Below are 14,733 nucleotides of genomic sequence, written 5' to 3'. Positions count from 1 at the left end.
ACCAACCTTGAGGATTCTCTTTCTTTTCTGCCCCACTAATAAAAAATATTGCTAGCATAAATAATCTAATACTAACTGCATTTACAATAAACCAACTCATGGGAACTGATAACTCCAGCACACCGCCTAGCAGTTTTACCATATCGACTGTGTATGGTTCTAACACCTATTTTAAGACGTAAACATACACTTGTGTAGTGTATTTATGCAGTGAATTCAGAGTGCGTAACCCTTTTACTACAATACCATAAAAAGAAGTAAATATGGACAATATAATAATGACTGAGTTAATGATCAGCAGTGACATGACATCTAGTCTAGCAATTAAAAGTAAAACCCACACGCAAGTACATGTTCGTTACTCATTATAATGAGAAAGATTAGATCTATCTGCCATGAGGTCGGGCGTCTGGAGGCACATTTATTTTCTTCTTTTACTTTAATAAACAAAACCCATGTCGTTTTGGGATCTGCTTTTATTTTTATAATAACAAGGACAATTTTTTTATGATGGTTGGCTTGTTACATGTTTTTCCCATTGATTTGCTTATTCAGATAAGATTATAAACATTGAATGATGCATCTGTTTAAATATATAATTAATGTTTCATCCTTTCGAGTATATGACAATACGTGGCGTGGCACCTTCTCATCTTTATGCTTCTTTCTTTCAACCTAGTTTAGGCAAACTAAATACTTCCTTGTTCTAAAATTATAAAAGTTCAAGTCTTTTTTTCCCATTCCAAGTCTACGAAATTTCAATTCCATTTAATTCAATTGTGCGGAAACCCATATGTAGATAATTGCCAAATGTGAAGTTGATAGCATACACCACCAAGGCCTCATTTACTTTGGTAGAACAATATGGGATGTGTGATACATAAATTTTGGATGAGAAACAAGATGGATGTGTACCATATAAACAATTTATTCACTCGTCTTATTAATGCCAGAATATCTACATGAATTGCTTACGTTGATTAATCGAACACTTCAGTAATATATGGAGTATGCTAACTACCTTGTGAAATAGTATTTGCTGATTCTCTTTCTCGAAAATGTTTTTTTCTTTTTGCCCATTCTTTTTTTCTCTCCATGTACAAACTAGCATGGAGGAGGAGTAGGGCACTATTACATATAAACAAACATTTTAACTATATTGCGAAATACATTATTTAGGTTATCTTGAATCTCCAAAAGAAAAGAACACTGCAAAGTTACACCAACAAACAAACAAACAGACGAAAAATGACAATCTCCGACTCAGCGTCGAGCAGCGGAACATGCATACACCGCCGCCACGTCTCCATCTGTCAAACTGTACAAAGAAAATAGCAAACAAGCAACCGCACAACTAGTTTCCACTAATTCTGACGGGCGCAAAATCCACACAAACAAACCTCATTTTCCTCGTCATCGTCTCCGGTTATCTCCTCCGCCGCATCCTCTTCTTCGGAGGACCCCGCGAAGGTTTCCAACTCCTCGGGTTGATCCCTGACCTCCTCTTCTTCCGATGATGAAGTCGTCGGATGAGTCGAAAGCTCGCGACGATTTCGCCATTTCCACTTTTATCTTTTCGATTCGAAGAGAAAAGCAACGTGGTGTTTAGAGTTGTATTGTATGTCAGCATCTGAAGGTGTGAAATAATGAATCATAAATGGGTCATGGACTCGGCTCGGGTTTGAGCTTATTCGGCTTCTACTTTGTTTTATTTGAATGATGTCTAATTATATTCTCATTTTTCATTTATTATCGATAAGATGAAAATTCTACTAAAGTTGCTTGCATATAAATTTCTAGTGCCATAGATTCATTGAACATTTACAAAGGTTTTGCGTAGTATTTTGCTTATGATTGAGGTCCATAAGAAGTTAAAACGACTAAGAATCATAATGATATAATGTGATTTTGATGTTTAATTCATTTTTAACTTCTTTTCTTATAATTTCAACTCAGCATTTGATTTGGTGTACTTCATAACTTCTATATAAATCCGATCGTTCACTTTGTAAAAAAATATACATAGTCCAAGTTTTTAATTGTTGCTTCATTTAGATATTAATGTAATTATGAAAAAGAATAAGCATGATTGAGAGGCCGCCCTCTCTACATGCTCAAGAACAGACTTGTGTTGGACCCAACTGCTATACATCGACGTTGAGTCCCTTCTCACGAAGGGCAATTGTCAGAATACCGACAACCGGTTTAGGCTGGATCTTCAAATTCGACATTGGACAATTGGTGTATAGGAAGCCTTGAACACCCGGAATGGAAATCCAGCATCATCAAACAGTAATTAGGGCATCCATTATAGGGGCGGCGCGCCGGCAGCCCCCATACCGCCGTCTCCCCTTCTAACTATAGTGTGGGTAGCGTCCGTCCGCAGCCTATAGCGCGGCGCGGCAGATTGGCGCGGACGATTTTTTTTTCGTTTTTTTTATAAATTCAATTTAATTTACCTAAAAATACACTTCATTCCCTTCATTATTTTCACACAAATCCAACTCTTCACTCATACTTTCTCTCACTAAAATTTGTGGATTCAATTGGTATTAAAAATGGACGATTTATGGAATGACGCGTGGAATTCTCTGATTCAAGAGGTGCAGAACCAAGCCGACGAGGAGGATGCGGCGCGCGCGGCGGAATTGGCGGAGGCCGTGATCCCTCATGCGATTACTCGTCGTCGGACCATCCAACGAGACCATAGCGGAGCGTACCAACGTCTAATGGCGGACTACTTTGTGGATAACCCCCGTTATCCACCCGAGATTTTCCGTCAGCGATTCAGAATATCGCAACGGCTCTTCAACCATATAGCGACAAATTTGGCGGAGCGGTACCGGTGCTTCACCCTCCGGAGTGATTGCACTAGCCGGATCGAGCTGTCTACTTTTCAGAAATGCACCACTGTAATTAGGGAGCTTGCCTATGCCGGACCAGCTGATATGTTCGACGAATACTTACAGATGGGTGAGACAACTAGCCTAACGGTGCTCAGGTAGTTTTGTAAGGGATCCGGGAAATATTTGGTCCAGAGTTTCTACGAAAGCCCACATCTGATGAGTGCCAGAAACTGCTAGATATGCACGGTTCGGTTCACGGTTTCCCAGGGATGTTAGGAAGCATCGATTGCATGCATTGGGAGTGGGAAAACTGCCCGGTGGCGTGGAAAGGCTAGTTCACTACTGGTTTCAAAAGCAAAGGTCCATCGATGATTCTGGAAGCCGTTGCTGACTACCGTTTGCGGATATGTCATGCGTATTTCGGTGTTGTAGGTTCGAACAACGACATCAATGTTCTTTAGTCATCGTCTCTCTTCAATGATGAGTGCCGGGGGGAGGGTCCAGAAATCAGCTTCGTAGCCAACGGAACGCAGTATCGTAGGGGATACTATTTGGTGGATGAGATATATCCTCGGTGACCCGTATTCGTCAAGACAATTCGCCAACCGGTTGGACCGCAGAAATAATATTTTGCGCGAAAACAAAAGGCTGCTAGGAAGGATGATGAGCGAGCTTTTGGTGTGTTCCAAGCGCGATGGACCATTATACGGTGCCCGGCACAAGTTTGGCACGAAGATGATGTCGCGAATATTATGTTAACATGTATCATATTGCACAATATGATAATAGAAGATGAAGGATTTGCTGCAGAGCGCTGAGCATCGGAAGATGGAGCAAGTACAAGTCACGGTGTTGCCTCCGTGCCGATACAGATGGGTGTACCACGTAGTAATGAATATTTGCTCCAACGTTTCACTGATATGCGTAGGAGCACAGCACATACCACACTCCAGGCCAATTTGATTGAAGAAGTTTGGGCACGTAGGGGAGGTGACGCAGCGTGAAGAACATTGTGATTTTCTATTGATTAAATTTTCGTTGTATAATTTTTCCATTACTTTAATACGATGAAAATTTAGTATTTAATTTTAATTTATTTAATTATAATCGTTTTTTCTAATTACGTATAGTCCGATAATTTTAATTATAATTGAATTAAAATAAATGAAAAATGAAATAAAATGAAAAGTGGCTAAAAAAAGTGTCCACTATAGCTGCGGACACTTTTTTTTTGTGGCCGCGGACAAATAAACTTGGGTTGTGGACAAAAAAGGGGCGGGACTATTGGAAGTGTCCGCCTTATAGTGGATGCCCTTATACTCCATCCGTCCCAAGAAAGTTGAGACAAAAATTTTAGGCACGAAAAATAAGAATTTATATTAAATAAATAGGAGAGATGAAAAAAGTAGTAAAGATACTAAAGAGTAAAGTAAATGATGGAATACAATAAGAGTGATTAGATGTTTTGTCTTTTGTTAAAAAAGGAAATGGCTTAACTTTGTTGGGACGGACTAAAAAGGAATACGACTAAACTTTGTTGGGACGGAGGGAGTATTATATAACCAAGAATCCTGAGACTCAATTCTCCAATAATTTGGTTTCAAACTTTTGTATAAAATGTTAGTGTGACATGACATTAACATACCAACAAAAGGTATAACTATCACTGGCTTTGTGCACAGTAAAATTACTAGCTTTCCACTGAAACACAGAAGCTGCAGTCATTTTGGATCACAATTTCAGTCTTCCAGATCCTTCCCCCTAGTCCACTCCAACATCTTATAACGTAATTAAATCTTGAATCCATGTTTGATAAATCTGCATCCTGCTACTCTGGCCCAACCGACGACCCAAAAGCACTTCAAATAAGTTGAGCTTTCTTAAGATCTGACAGAACTCCTCTGTCTTCACTACTCCTCTCATTGTACAGAACCTTCAGATTGCAAACAATAGTGTTGTTACCGAACACTCTGAAATTCTAAATAATAATGCTACATGGGGCAACTGAAATGATCAATCTGAATATTTTGGACCTTCAGATTGTGTACCTTATCGATGATTCCATATTCAACAGCCTCACTGGGACTAAAATATTTTGGACGCCTTATGTCTTCTTCGATCTGCTCTGGTGATTTTCCAACGTGTTTCGCGTAGAGTTTGACCTTTCAAATCAAATATGCACTTCTTAAACGAAACTTGACACAGAGATAAGAGATGGGAATTAAAACATGCAGCTTCGCAGAATCCTCTTATAAAATTTTTAAAACGAAATTTCTGGGGAATAAATTAGGGAAGCTATCTTTTAAATTTACCAACTCAGCCTTCACATTTCTAACTTCTTTCCTCATAAGCTCTACATCTGTTGCTTGACCCTGAAACCTGGCAATTGGCTGAAAAGTAAATTTGTAATTAATATAAGAATGAAGACTACAAACAAACTAAAGGGAAACAATCTATTCGTGTGAACCAATCAAAGTGAAATGCAAAGCCATGTATGGCTTAAAGTAAACCTGCTTGATCATTATTGTTGATGAGGGTAAGGCAGATCGATTCCCCTTTGCCCCAGCAGCCAGTAGAAGTGCAGCTTCTCCCCATGCATTGCCCACACATAGCGTAAAAATTGGTGGTTTCACATATCTGTAAGGAATTAAATGTAAGAATTGCAAATGAAATTGAAAAGATATTTGTTTCTTCATTGCTCAATAACCTCTACAGTTCTTTAAAGCATGTTGAATGAGAAAAAAATAAAAGGAGGTTTGACTCCAAGTTTGGAATGGTAAAAGAACATAAAGATTCAAGAAAAGCATTCGCTCAATCTTGCCTCAATTTCTGGTAATTTTATCACCATGACATATTATTATTCCTGTTACATGATGTAGCCATTAAATTTTCATATTATGTTGAGCTAGGTTTCTGTGGATGTCCATACTAACTTTACATACAGATAGCTATTAGCTAGGATTAAAGATTTTGTAGCACAGTAACAGATTTATAACCTCATAACATCGTATATTGCGAAAGCTTCTGTCTCATAGCCCAACTTCTCACCACCCTGCAGAAAGTAAAATAACAATGGAAACATGAATAAATGGACATGAATGTTCCAGTGACTAGCAAATGTAAGAACCTACAATTTATTGCCTTCTGGTACAGCCATACATTAATGACATCTCAATTCAAAATGATGAGATCTACGTTGCAAAAAGGGGAGGAAAGTATCCATATCTAAAGGTGATAGAGTGAAGGTAAGAGGGAACAATGAGATAAAATAGAACATAAACACCTAGAGTCACAGAGTACACACTATGCACACAGCCTAAACCACAGTTAATCTCCAGAAAAACAAAGTCCTTAATTAGTGGAGATACACTTATTAATAGTAATAACCCCACAGGCCTGTATAAAACCCTAAAAGTCAGTCTACATAAAACCCAACTGAAAAAGAGAATAATAAAAATAACTAAGACTCAAGCACTATAAAATAATCAAAATAATTAAGACCCAGTCGCTGCATCAGCTTGATCCCTACACCTCGAATACACCTTCAGCCCCCTTGGTGTAGTCGTATTAAAAGGTCTACTGTAGGCAAGTAGATATTAGATAATTTGCCCGAATTTCAACCATGAACTATTAATGTGATAAGCTCACAACAACAAACTTTGGCCGGGTAATGTTTCTTGGTAAATCACATTTAAATCAAAACAAGACCATTTCTAGGTAAAATGAATTTGTAAACCACCAATGCTAAAAGCTGGACACTGATACTTGGGCATACTTGAGGAAGAACACTCTTCAACAGACAAGGTTATATGAAGAGGGGAAGGATCATGTGACAGGTGATTAAAGTACACCCAAATCTGGGGATATTCCATGTGTCTAGGTATGCAATTTGATGTGTTTGCCGGTGCAATGCATGCGGGTGGAGTTTTGAAGTCATTTGTTTTAGTTTCCCCGAAAAGCAAATTGGTGAAATTTTGAAGTCATTTGTTTCGTTTCCCAATAAATAAAAATAGCAATATGTACATTGAAATGCAGACGCTGAAGCCAGGGATGGATAAACATTCAAAATGATAAGCTAACCTTGGTCGTCCCAGTGGAATTTACGTAAAGATATATTGGTTTTTCCTCATCTTCATATTGTAGGTAAAGGAATTCAGCAAGTATCAGTTCAGTGACAGAGGGAACTAGAGACATCCCCAAATACACAATGCGGTTCTTGTACAAGTATGATGCTAAATCTGGTGGAGGTTGCTCCCATGCACTTCCTCTGGAGAAAGGGATTACCTGTAACGTAAAGACGAAAGATCAACATTGAGTCGGCCATTAAGGGCAGTAGATAACTCACAACACCGGAGTGGGCCAACTTCAAGTTAGGTTCAATCAAACCCTACCAATACCAAATCTAGTTATCCGCAAAGGATTGAAAAAAGTGATGTACTTATAAGATTTCTAGAACAAGGTCAATGTATATAACTTTATATGTCCTCTCACTAAAAATGTTAGGAAATAGCATTAAGAGTTACAACAGAAGAACCAACATCCACATCCTTCCAGCTTCCTTTGCTAATTAAAAGAGACTTGTTTGCCAGAATCGTATGCTCAACCAATTTGTTAATGGAACTTATACACTTCTTATAAATTTAATTATCTAACATCTATAATCAGTCTTCAACTTACATGTCTCAGGTTTAATATAGATGGTGGTCCTAGACTGGTCCTAGACTACATTTACAGCCAAGGGAGGGTATAGATGAAAACAAACATGATGAAAAACCCTGGAACATCTCAAAACTATGACAAAGAAAGCAATTTGGGATGATACATAAAATACCCAAGCCACAAAGTAGAAAAGCCTAATGCGTGGTCTGAGAAACCTAAAGTGGAAAAGCATGAGTATCAGAGTGAACTACCAATATCTTTTCTTAGTATTAACCAAGATCTTAGTTTCGAATATGTTTTTCTGGTGATGCATGGTTCTACTTCTAACAAATCAAAACTTGAAGACTAAAGCTCTACTATGCCAAGTATCATAACCCTTGAGGCTGTCTACTATGATAAAGAAATTTATATAAAGTAAATTTGGCATATATTAGCAAGAAACAAAAGTAATCTAAATCTTATCAGTCAAATGTGTATCTAAGTATCTAGAGTATTTTAATAAGTTAAAATGTCAATTAAACCTCATATAACCTTCATAATCCACACAGTATAAGTAAAATGTGAACTGGTATTTTGTTGTGCCTAGTGCTCCTAGATTTAACTCAGCATATTCATGAGATATGCTATAGCCACTGGTTATGATATATCAAGGTCATGGCAGGCTGAACAAGTTACGGAACAATTCTTTTTTTGGTAAATCATGTTAATGGAATTCCATTTTAATGAAGGAGAATAGATTTATTCCGGAAGAGGGAGTGACGCATAAGGGTTATGCGTCGTTATTAATGAAACGCACAACCCTTATGCGCCTTTGGTTAATGACGCACAAGGGTTATGCGTCTTACCCTAATGACGCATAACCCTTGTGCGTCACACTGGTTAGTATTCCTGCCTATCACGCGGGTGACCCGGGTTCGATCCCTGGCAACAACACATTTTTTTAAGTGATTAGTATTTGATAAAAATGAGTTATTCTAAACATTTGTTTTTGGCAAATACATATTACTCTTATTATTTATGTTTATCACCCTCGATTACTTTAAAATCAACACAAACTTTAAAAAGTAACTATAATTATAACAAAACCATTAAATGAAATATACTTAAATTCATAATTAATCTTATTCCACAATACAATAATTAATTTGTGAAGTTAATAAAAATTATGAAGTTTGATTCCATTGAAACAAAATCAAAAGCATGCCCTCTTTTAAATAAAATTCCCACAACGTATAAAAAATAATGCGAAATATCTTATAAATGCATTAATATGACACAAAAACTTGTGTGGGTCTATTTAAGCATTGAAATAGATAAAACATCGGTGACTCCAAAAATTGTTAGGTTCCATTTATTCTGATTTAATACTACTTCATTTTAAATGGAGCTTGGCCAAGTCAAAGCCATTATTCAAATGAAATTATTTGAGACATGTTTGTAACAAAAGAAGCTTATGCGAAGTGTCTATCAAATTCGTAAAATAATTCCAATTAACTTCTTTAATTAATTCTTTTATAAGAGTAATATGTATTTGCCAAAAACAAATGTTTAGAATAACTCATTTTTATCAAATACTAATCAATTAAAAAAATGCGTCATTGTTGGGGATCGAACCCGGGTCACCTGCGTGACAGGCAAGAATACTAACCAGTGTGACGCACAAGGGTTATGCGTCATTAAGGTAAGACGCATAACCCTTATGCGTCGTTAAACGACGCATAACCCTTGTGCGTCATTAACCAAAGACGCATAAGGGTTGTGCGTTTCATTAATAACGACGCATAACCCTTATGTGTCACTCCCTCTTCCGGAATAAATCTGATCTCCTTCATTAAAATGGAATTCCATTATTCGGCTTGAACAAAAGTAGAAAGACCTCAACAAGTTACCTAACAATCTGTGGCAGGGAGTATAGTTAAACAATTAAGCTATAAAATTGTGCCAGAAAAAAAAATCTGAATTAGGAAACACAACAGAGTTCATGTAAAAAGTAAAGGAATACGAATTATATGATGATGCCGGCTACATGTTTACACTCAGGAATTTAGATCAAGACGTCGAATTCCTTTTATGTCCTATTCAAGCCACAACTTTTCTTCACCCAGGTCCAACACAAAGTGGAATAGATTTAACTAGTTCTCAAAACAAATGGGGCAGTTGAATGTATTTCCTGTTCTAGTCACCAGAAAAGAGTATATTTTTTAACAATCCACAGAGGATGAGCCTTTAAACTAGCGATGGTCATCAAATAATCAAGATGTTGGAAGAACCAGCTAGACGTTTTATATGAATATCAAAACAAGGCTGAGCAAGTGGACTACAAAGCTTGATATCCTGGATAAGAAACAAGCATGAGCTAACAATTAGAGTGAGTTAGTGAGTAGTGACGACGATCCCAATTTCATTCCAATTAAGAAGAAATGCATGGTCTCACCCTAAAAATTAATTGGAATACGATTGAGGCGATATTAAATTCTAGCGTGCAAAGTGCAGAGTTATCTTAACATATCCACAATTTAAGAAAAATTAGGGATAAAATACCATAGTAACAACGCCACGCTTCCCTCGAGAGGTCGAATTGGAGGAGCTATCAATAAGGGAAGCGGGTCGGATCCTTAGACCGGCAAAGTCGCCGGAGACGCTTCCCCCAACGAATGGAGAGAGAAAAGTGGTGGGCGGAGATGGCCTACGGGAAGATGGCGAAGTAGGAGGAGGCGCGGGTACACTTAGTGTGGTGTTTAGTCTCATTCGGGTAGTCGGAAACAGGATTGAAGCCATAGCTGCAGTAGGAGAGAGAAACAGAGAGGGAGGTTTTGGATTTTAATTTGTTGAAGTAAAAGTAAACAAGGTTGGGTAATTTTATTTTCATATTCTATTGTTAGTTAATTATAGCTGTAAAAAAACGAATTCCATTTTTTTCTGAATATAATTACTGTGGTTAGAGATTTTACAGTGTGTAGGTTTTTATAGAGAGAAAGAGAGAGAGAAAATAATTGGTGTCGAGGGTTTAAAAACTCGTATGTTTCTACTTTCTAGCTCAAGGCTGTGAGAAATCTCCCCATTTTTGATTCAGCGCAGTGGTGGAATGAATGTATGAGAAAATGCAAGCTATCGGATTGTTAACGCGTAGGTCGGCTAGGGTTTTCAGAAACCCTCCGCCGAGTTTGCTCAACCTAGTGTCCATGGACTCGTGTTGTGAGTTCAGCTCACTGCGCCGCGGCTTTCACTCCGCTGCGTTTTTCTCACGTACGATTTCTCCACAATTAATTAGTCTTAGAATATCAAACTGTGAACTCCGAATTTCTGTAAATGAAGACTGGAGCTGAATAATGCAAAATAATTTAGGTATTGGAAGCATTTATGTTAAACATTTGTTAGGAAAGGTGTTCTTTTTCCTCAAATTGATAGACTGGCATACTAGGCATCGTTGCAATGTATTTATTCCATGTGATATGGTCAAATTTGCAGGGAATATGCACGAAGGTTTTTCAAATGTTGAATTATTTAATCGAAAAGATACGATACAAATCCCACCAGTATCAATTATGGCATCGAGCAGATTGTTTTCTTCAGAAGCGCCAGAGAGTGGAAACGCTTCAGCTGCAGATGGTTATACTTGTACACATTTGCTAGTTTTTTTTATATGGGTATAGAAGGTCGATTTTTGGAGTTTATTTAGCTTGCAAATCCATGTGCTGTTTTTGGTGCAGAGACAGTGAAGGAAATATACGATAAGTTGCTAGACAGTATTGCAAAGAGAAGAACTGCACCTCCGAATGCATGGATGTGGTCGCTCATTGCTAAATGCTCTACCACTGAAGATGTTAAGCTCTTGTTTGACATTCTGCCGAAACTTCGGGCTTTTGTAAGTAGTTATTAATTTTGGTACCCAGACTTGTTTTTTTTTTCTTTTTTATTTGTTTATATGTCTTTTTTGGTTTATGGGTTGCAGAGACTCTCCAATCTTAGGATACCCAATGACTTTAACAGCGCACTTTGTAGGGCAGTTACACAGGCTTGTGTTCGTGCAGGAGCTGTTGACTTTGGTAAGAGTCTTATTTTCATATTTGGACAATGTGTTTTCTTCTTTTTCTTTCTTTCTCTTTTTTCATTCACCCACATCTGATGCTCTGTATGACCTTATATGTGTATATGTATAGTTACAATCTTATTGTCCTTGACATGGCCTAAGACGCCTAGAATATTATTTCCAACATTTTCTAGCACAAAATTTAACAAATTGCCCTTGGTATGCCTATGCTGATGAGAACATGCTCGCTCCCTTGTTTGGTTGATAATATGGATTTAGAAAGAATGCATTCTTTCTAGGAAATGAATTAAGACAATAATTGTGTTACTAGTGATTTGGTGTCATGTATTTTGAGTACTAAAAAATTGCTAGTTTTATTACAATCAGGTATTTTCCTATTGTGACAGTCATCAAACTCTGCATGATTGTTTTTTGAATTACATTTACAAGTCACACAACCCAGACTCACTCACTGGAGGTGACTTGAACCCCATCCTATTGGTTAGAGGGGAAGCGTCCTGCCAAATGAGCTGCCAGCCTGCCCTTAGCCATCACTCTGCATGATTTATAATTTTCTTCTTTCTATGACCCTTTACTTATCATAACATCATTATTTGTAAGGTCCAACCTTATCGATGATCTTTCTTTTATGCTCCTCATTTTTCTTATCAGTATGGAATATTAACAACAATATATGCAAACAGGTATGAAGGCACTGTGGAAGCACAACTTATATGGATTGACTCCTGACATTGGCTGCGCTCACCAGCTCTTGGTACGTACATGTTCTTTCAATTGTCTCCTTTTGTGTATTTGCAAGCCTGCATGGACATTTATAGTGTTTCTTTCATGGATGCAGTTGCACGCTAAACAACATAATGATGCGAAACTGATGGTTAAAGTAATTAAAGTTTTGATGAAAAATTATATACCTTTGCAACCTGGCACGGTAGATATACTTTTCAGGTATGTGTTAAGTAACAAACCCTTTTAATTTTTGTATTACTGACTCTTCTGAATTTCAATATTAACTGTCTGGTTTCTGTATTTCGTGGCCTTTCTTATTTCCTCCCTTCCCTTTCTTCTCAAACGAAATTTATGACAAGACATGCATACCTAGCTAGAGTCATGATGGAGAAATGATTAGGTTAATGATGTTGTAGTATAATTTATAGCAGCTCCATCTGGTCTTAGTTGTTTACAGTTTTTTGATTCTCTACTTTTTTAACTGATTGGGAATATTCTTTCCCTCATTTTGTTACACATGTTTCACTTGTAAATTTACATTTTCCTACTGGATTTGGCCTACTGCAGCATATGTTGTAACACGGACAGATGGGATCTGATATCGAAGAATGGGAAAAGGTTCGTCAAATCAGGAGTAAGCCTCAGACAGACTTCATTTGACATGTGGATGGAATTCGCTGCCAAAAAAGGTCTTAACTGTTTCTTTTCTGATTAGAGTTTACTTTCTGGATATCATTTCCCCCCGCTGTTTCAAATGATTGGCTTAGTATAATATTATGAGTATTTGATCATGTAATGACGGGATTTTATTCTTCACATGAAGAAATGTCTAACTAGTTCATTAATGCTTATTCTTGCAGGAGATGTTGAATCCTTATGGAAGATTGAGAACTGGAGATCACAGGCTATGAAAAAGCATAGTGTTTCGACTGGATTTTCCTGTGCAAAGGTAATGTATTGGATCTGCTACTGGCTTCCTGCGCTGTTGAGAATTTTGAGGATTTTGACCCGACCCCTTAAAAGATTATTTGATTATTCTTCATCACTTAATGTTTTATCACCTGGTCGTTTATTGCCAGTGAGGTTCTAGTTTCTTTCTATCAATGACTTGCCATACTTTATCCCACATAACTGTTAAGTGCAAACATTAGGAGGAGTAGTTACAAGTAACTTGAAATTTTGTGTCTAACTTGGATTGTTTTGTATGATTGCCAGTAGCCACTATATGCACTATTATATTAAGGATCTTGCATTGTTGTACATGAAGCTTAACCTCGATGTGTCCAGGGTTTCCTTCTTGAGCATAAGCCCGAAAGTGCTGCTGCAATCATTCAAGTGCTTTATCAGGTAAACATTAGACTGGTATCAATAATTTAGTACATAAAAAAAATCAATTTTAAACCCGTCATGTTGCAAATTTTGAGGTGAGTATTTTCTGTATGCCCAGACTGTTTCTGACCTCAAAAGGCCATCTACCACGGTTGAACTTCAGAAGCTAGTTAGCGAATGGCCTTTGGATGTTATAAAGCATCAAAATGACGACAACAGAAAGGTATTCTAATTTCCTTTTTCATAATTTTTTCACTGTAAGGCTTTTATGGTCCCTTTTCATCTCGTCATCCGCCGTGGCATGATTTATGAAACTAGAACATTTCAAGTTATTACAGGACGTTTAGCTTTCCGTAGCCAACCTAGTGGTCATTTGCATGTGAGAATCTAATCTCGCACGTTTCTCAGGCATTTGCTGCAGCATTACAAACAGATATCTCGGAGCTGATCAGTGCTCTACAAAGCTTGGGTGTGAGAGAAAACGTCACCCCGGTGCAGTTTGGTGAAAACAGACCCATTTCTGCTTAGAAGCCTTGGGTTTTGGTATCAAATAGCGAAGGGTTTTGTTACAAGACAGGCTAGTTGAATTCTATGATCTCTGCTGCAGCAAGAAATTTTGACACGCTTGCAAATTCCATCGTTTCCAGATAAACAATTTCAGCATAACCGCAAATCCGAAAGCGACGTCTCTTTTGCTAGTTGCACAAGCGCATAAAATAGGCATTATTATGCTTTTCGAAATGATAAACTTTGAAGTAATGAAATTTCTATTTCCTTATCTTCTCGTGAAATATTGTGACATCCCAAAATAATGTTTTAATCATTTTGGCAGATAGACCAAGATTTTCAGTCTTTCTCTAAATGTCAACACATTTTTCTTTAGAGTAAAGGCCAAAATTGGTCCTGAACATATAGCCATTTTACAATTTTGGTCCTAAACATTATCTTTTGGATTTTTTGGTCCTGCACATATGGACATTTGATCATTTTGGTCCTGCACATATGGAAATTTGATCATTTTGGTCATCCGTCAACATTTTCGTTAAAAACTAACGGTCAACATTATCTTTTGGATTTTTTGGTCCTGCACATATGGATATTTGATCATTTTGGTCCTGCACA

The 14,733-nt window shown here is 37.4% G+C and overlaps 2 protein-coding genes across 3 annotated transcripts; one reads left to right on the top strand and one right to left on the bottom strand.

Moving 5' to 3' along the window:
* Window positions 1–4,428: 4,428 nt before the first annotated feature.
* Window positions 4,429–10,346, bottom strand: LOC121769848 (ATP-dependent Clp protease proteolytic subunit-related protein 4, chloroplastic-like). The gene is made up of 7 exons (XM_042166612.1): window positions 10,047–10,346; window positions 6,927–7,130; window positions 5,843–5,898; window positions 5,357–5,483; window positions 5,159–5,236; window positions 4,895–5,008; window positions 4,429–4,779 (listed from the first exon to the last, which is right to left on the bottom strand). Exons 1-7 carry the CDS (start codon window positions 10,281–10,283, stop codon window positions 4,708–4,710), a joined length of 888 nt encoding a protein of 295 aa, XP_042022546.1. The 5' UTR covers window positions 10,284–10,346; the 3' UTR covers window positions 4,429–4,707.
* A 134-nt stretch (window positions 10,347–10,480) lies between these two features.
* Window positions 10,481–14,463, top strand: LOC121769846. Of its 2 annotated transcripts, none has more exons than XM_042166611.1 (11): window positions 10,481–10,850; window positions 10,974–11,114; window positions 11,216–11,370; window positions 11,458–11,551; window positions 12,240–12,310; window positions 12,395–12,501; window positions 12,850–12,971; window positions 13,143–13,231; window positions 13,570–13,629; window positions 13,730–13,834; window positions 14,020–14,463. In XM_042166611.1, the coding sequence occupies exons 1-11, from the start codon at window positions 10,835–10,837 to the stop codon at window positions 14,137–14,139; spliced, it is 1,080 nt and encodes a 359-aa protein (XP_042022545.1). In that variant the 5' UTR covers window positions 10,481–10,834; the 3' UTR covers window positions 14,140–14,463. The 2 variants fall into 2 exon arrangements, with proteins under 2 accessions (XP_042022545.1, XP_042022544.1); XM_042166610.1 differs by having other exon boundaries at window positions 10,482–10,751.
* Window positions 14,464–14,733: the final 270 nt, after the last annotated feature.

The sequence above is a fragment of the Salvia splendens genome, chromosome 16, assembly GCF_004379255.2.
Source record: "Salvia splendens isolate huo1 chromosome 16, SspV2, whole genome shotgun sequence".
Taxonomy (NCBI): domain Eukaryota; kingdom Viridiplantae; phylum Streptophyta; class Magnoliopsida; order Lamiales; family Lamiaceae; genus Salvia; species Salvia splendens.
This window is presented reverse-complemented; position numbering and strand designations above follow the sequence as displayed.

Bases quoted from the DNA above. Each gene is read 5' to 3' on its own strand.
- LOC121769848 (XM_042166612.1), bottom strand. From the start codon at position 10,283: ATGGCTTCAATCCTGTTTCCGACTACCCGAATGAGACTAAACACCACA. The intron at 5,899-6,926 runs GTTAGCTTATCA...TACTTTCTGCAG, and splicing joins ATTCCACTGGGACGACCAAG to GGTGGTGAGAAGTTGGGCTA. The intron at 5,009-5,158 runs GTAAATTTAAAA...TTGATTTGAAAG, and splicing joins GAAATGTGAAGGCTGAGTTG to GTCAAACTCTACGCGAAACA.
- LOC121769846 (XM_042166610.1), top strand. From the start codon at position 10,595: ATGTATGAGAAAATGCAAGCTATCGGATTGTTAACGCGTAGGTCGGCT. The intron at 12,311-12,394 runs GTACGTACATGT...TCATGGATGCAG, and splicing joins GCTGCGCTCACCAGCTCTTG to TTGCACGCTAAACAACATAA. The intron at 13,232-13,569 runs GTAATGTATTGG...CGATGTGTCCAG, and splicing joins CTGGATTTTCCTGTGCAAAG to GGTTTCCTTCTTGAGCATAA.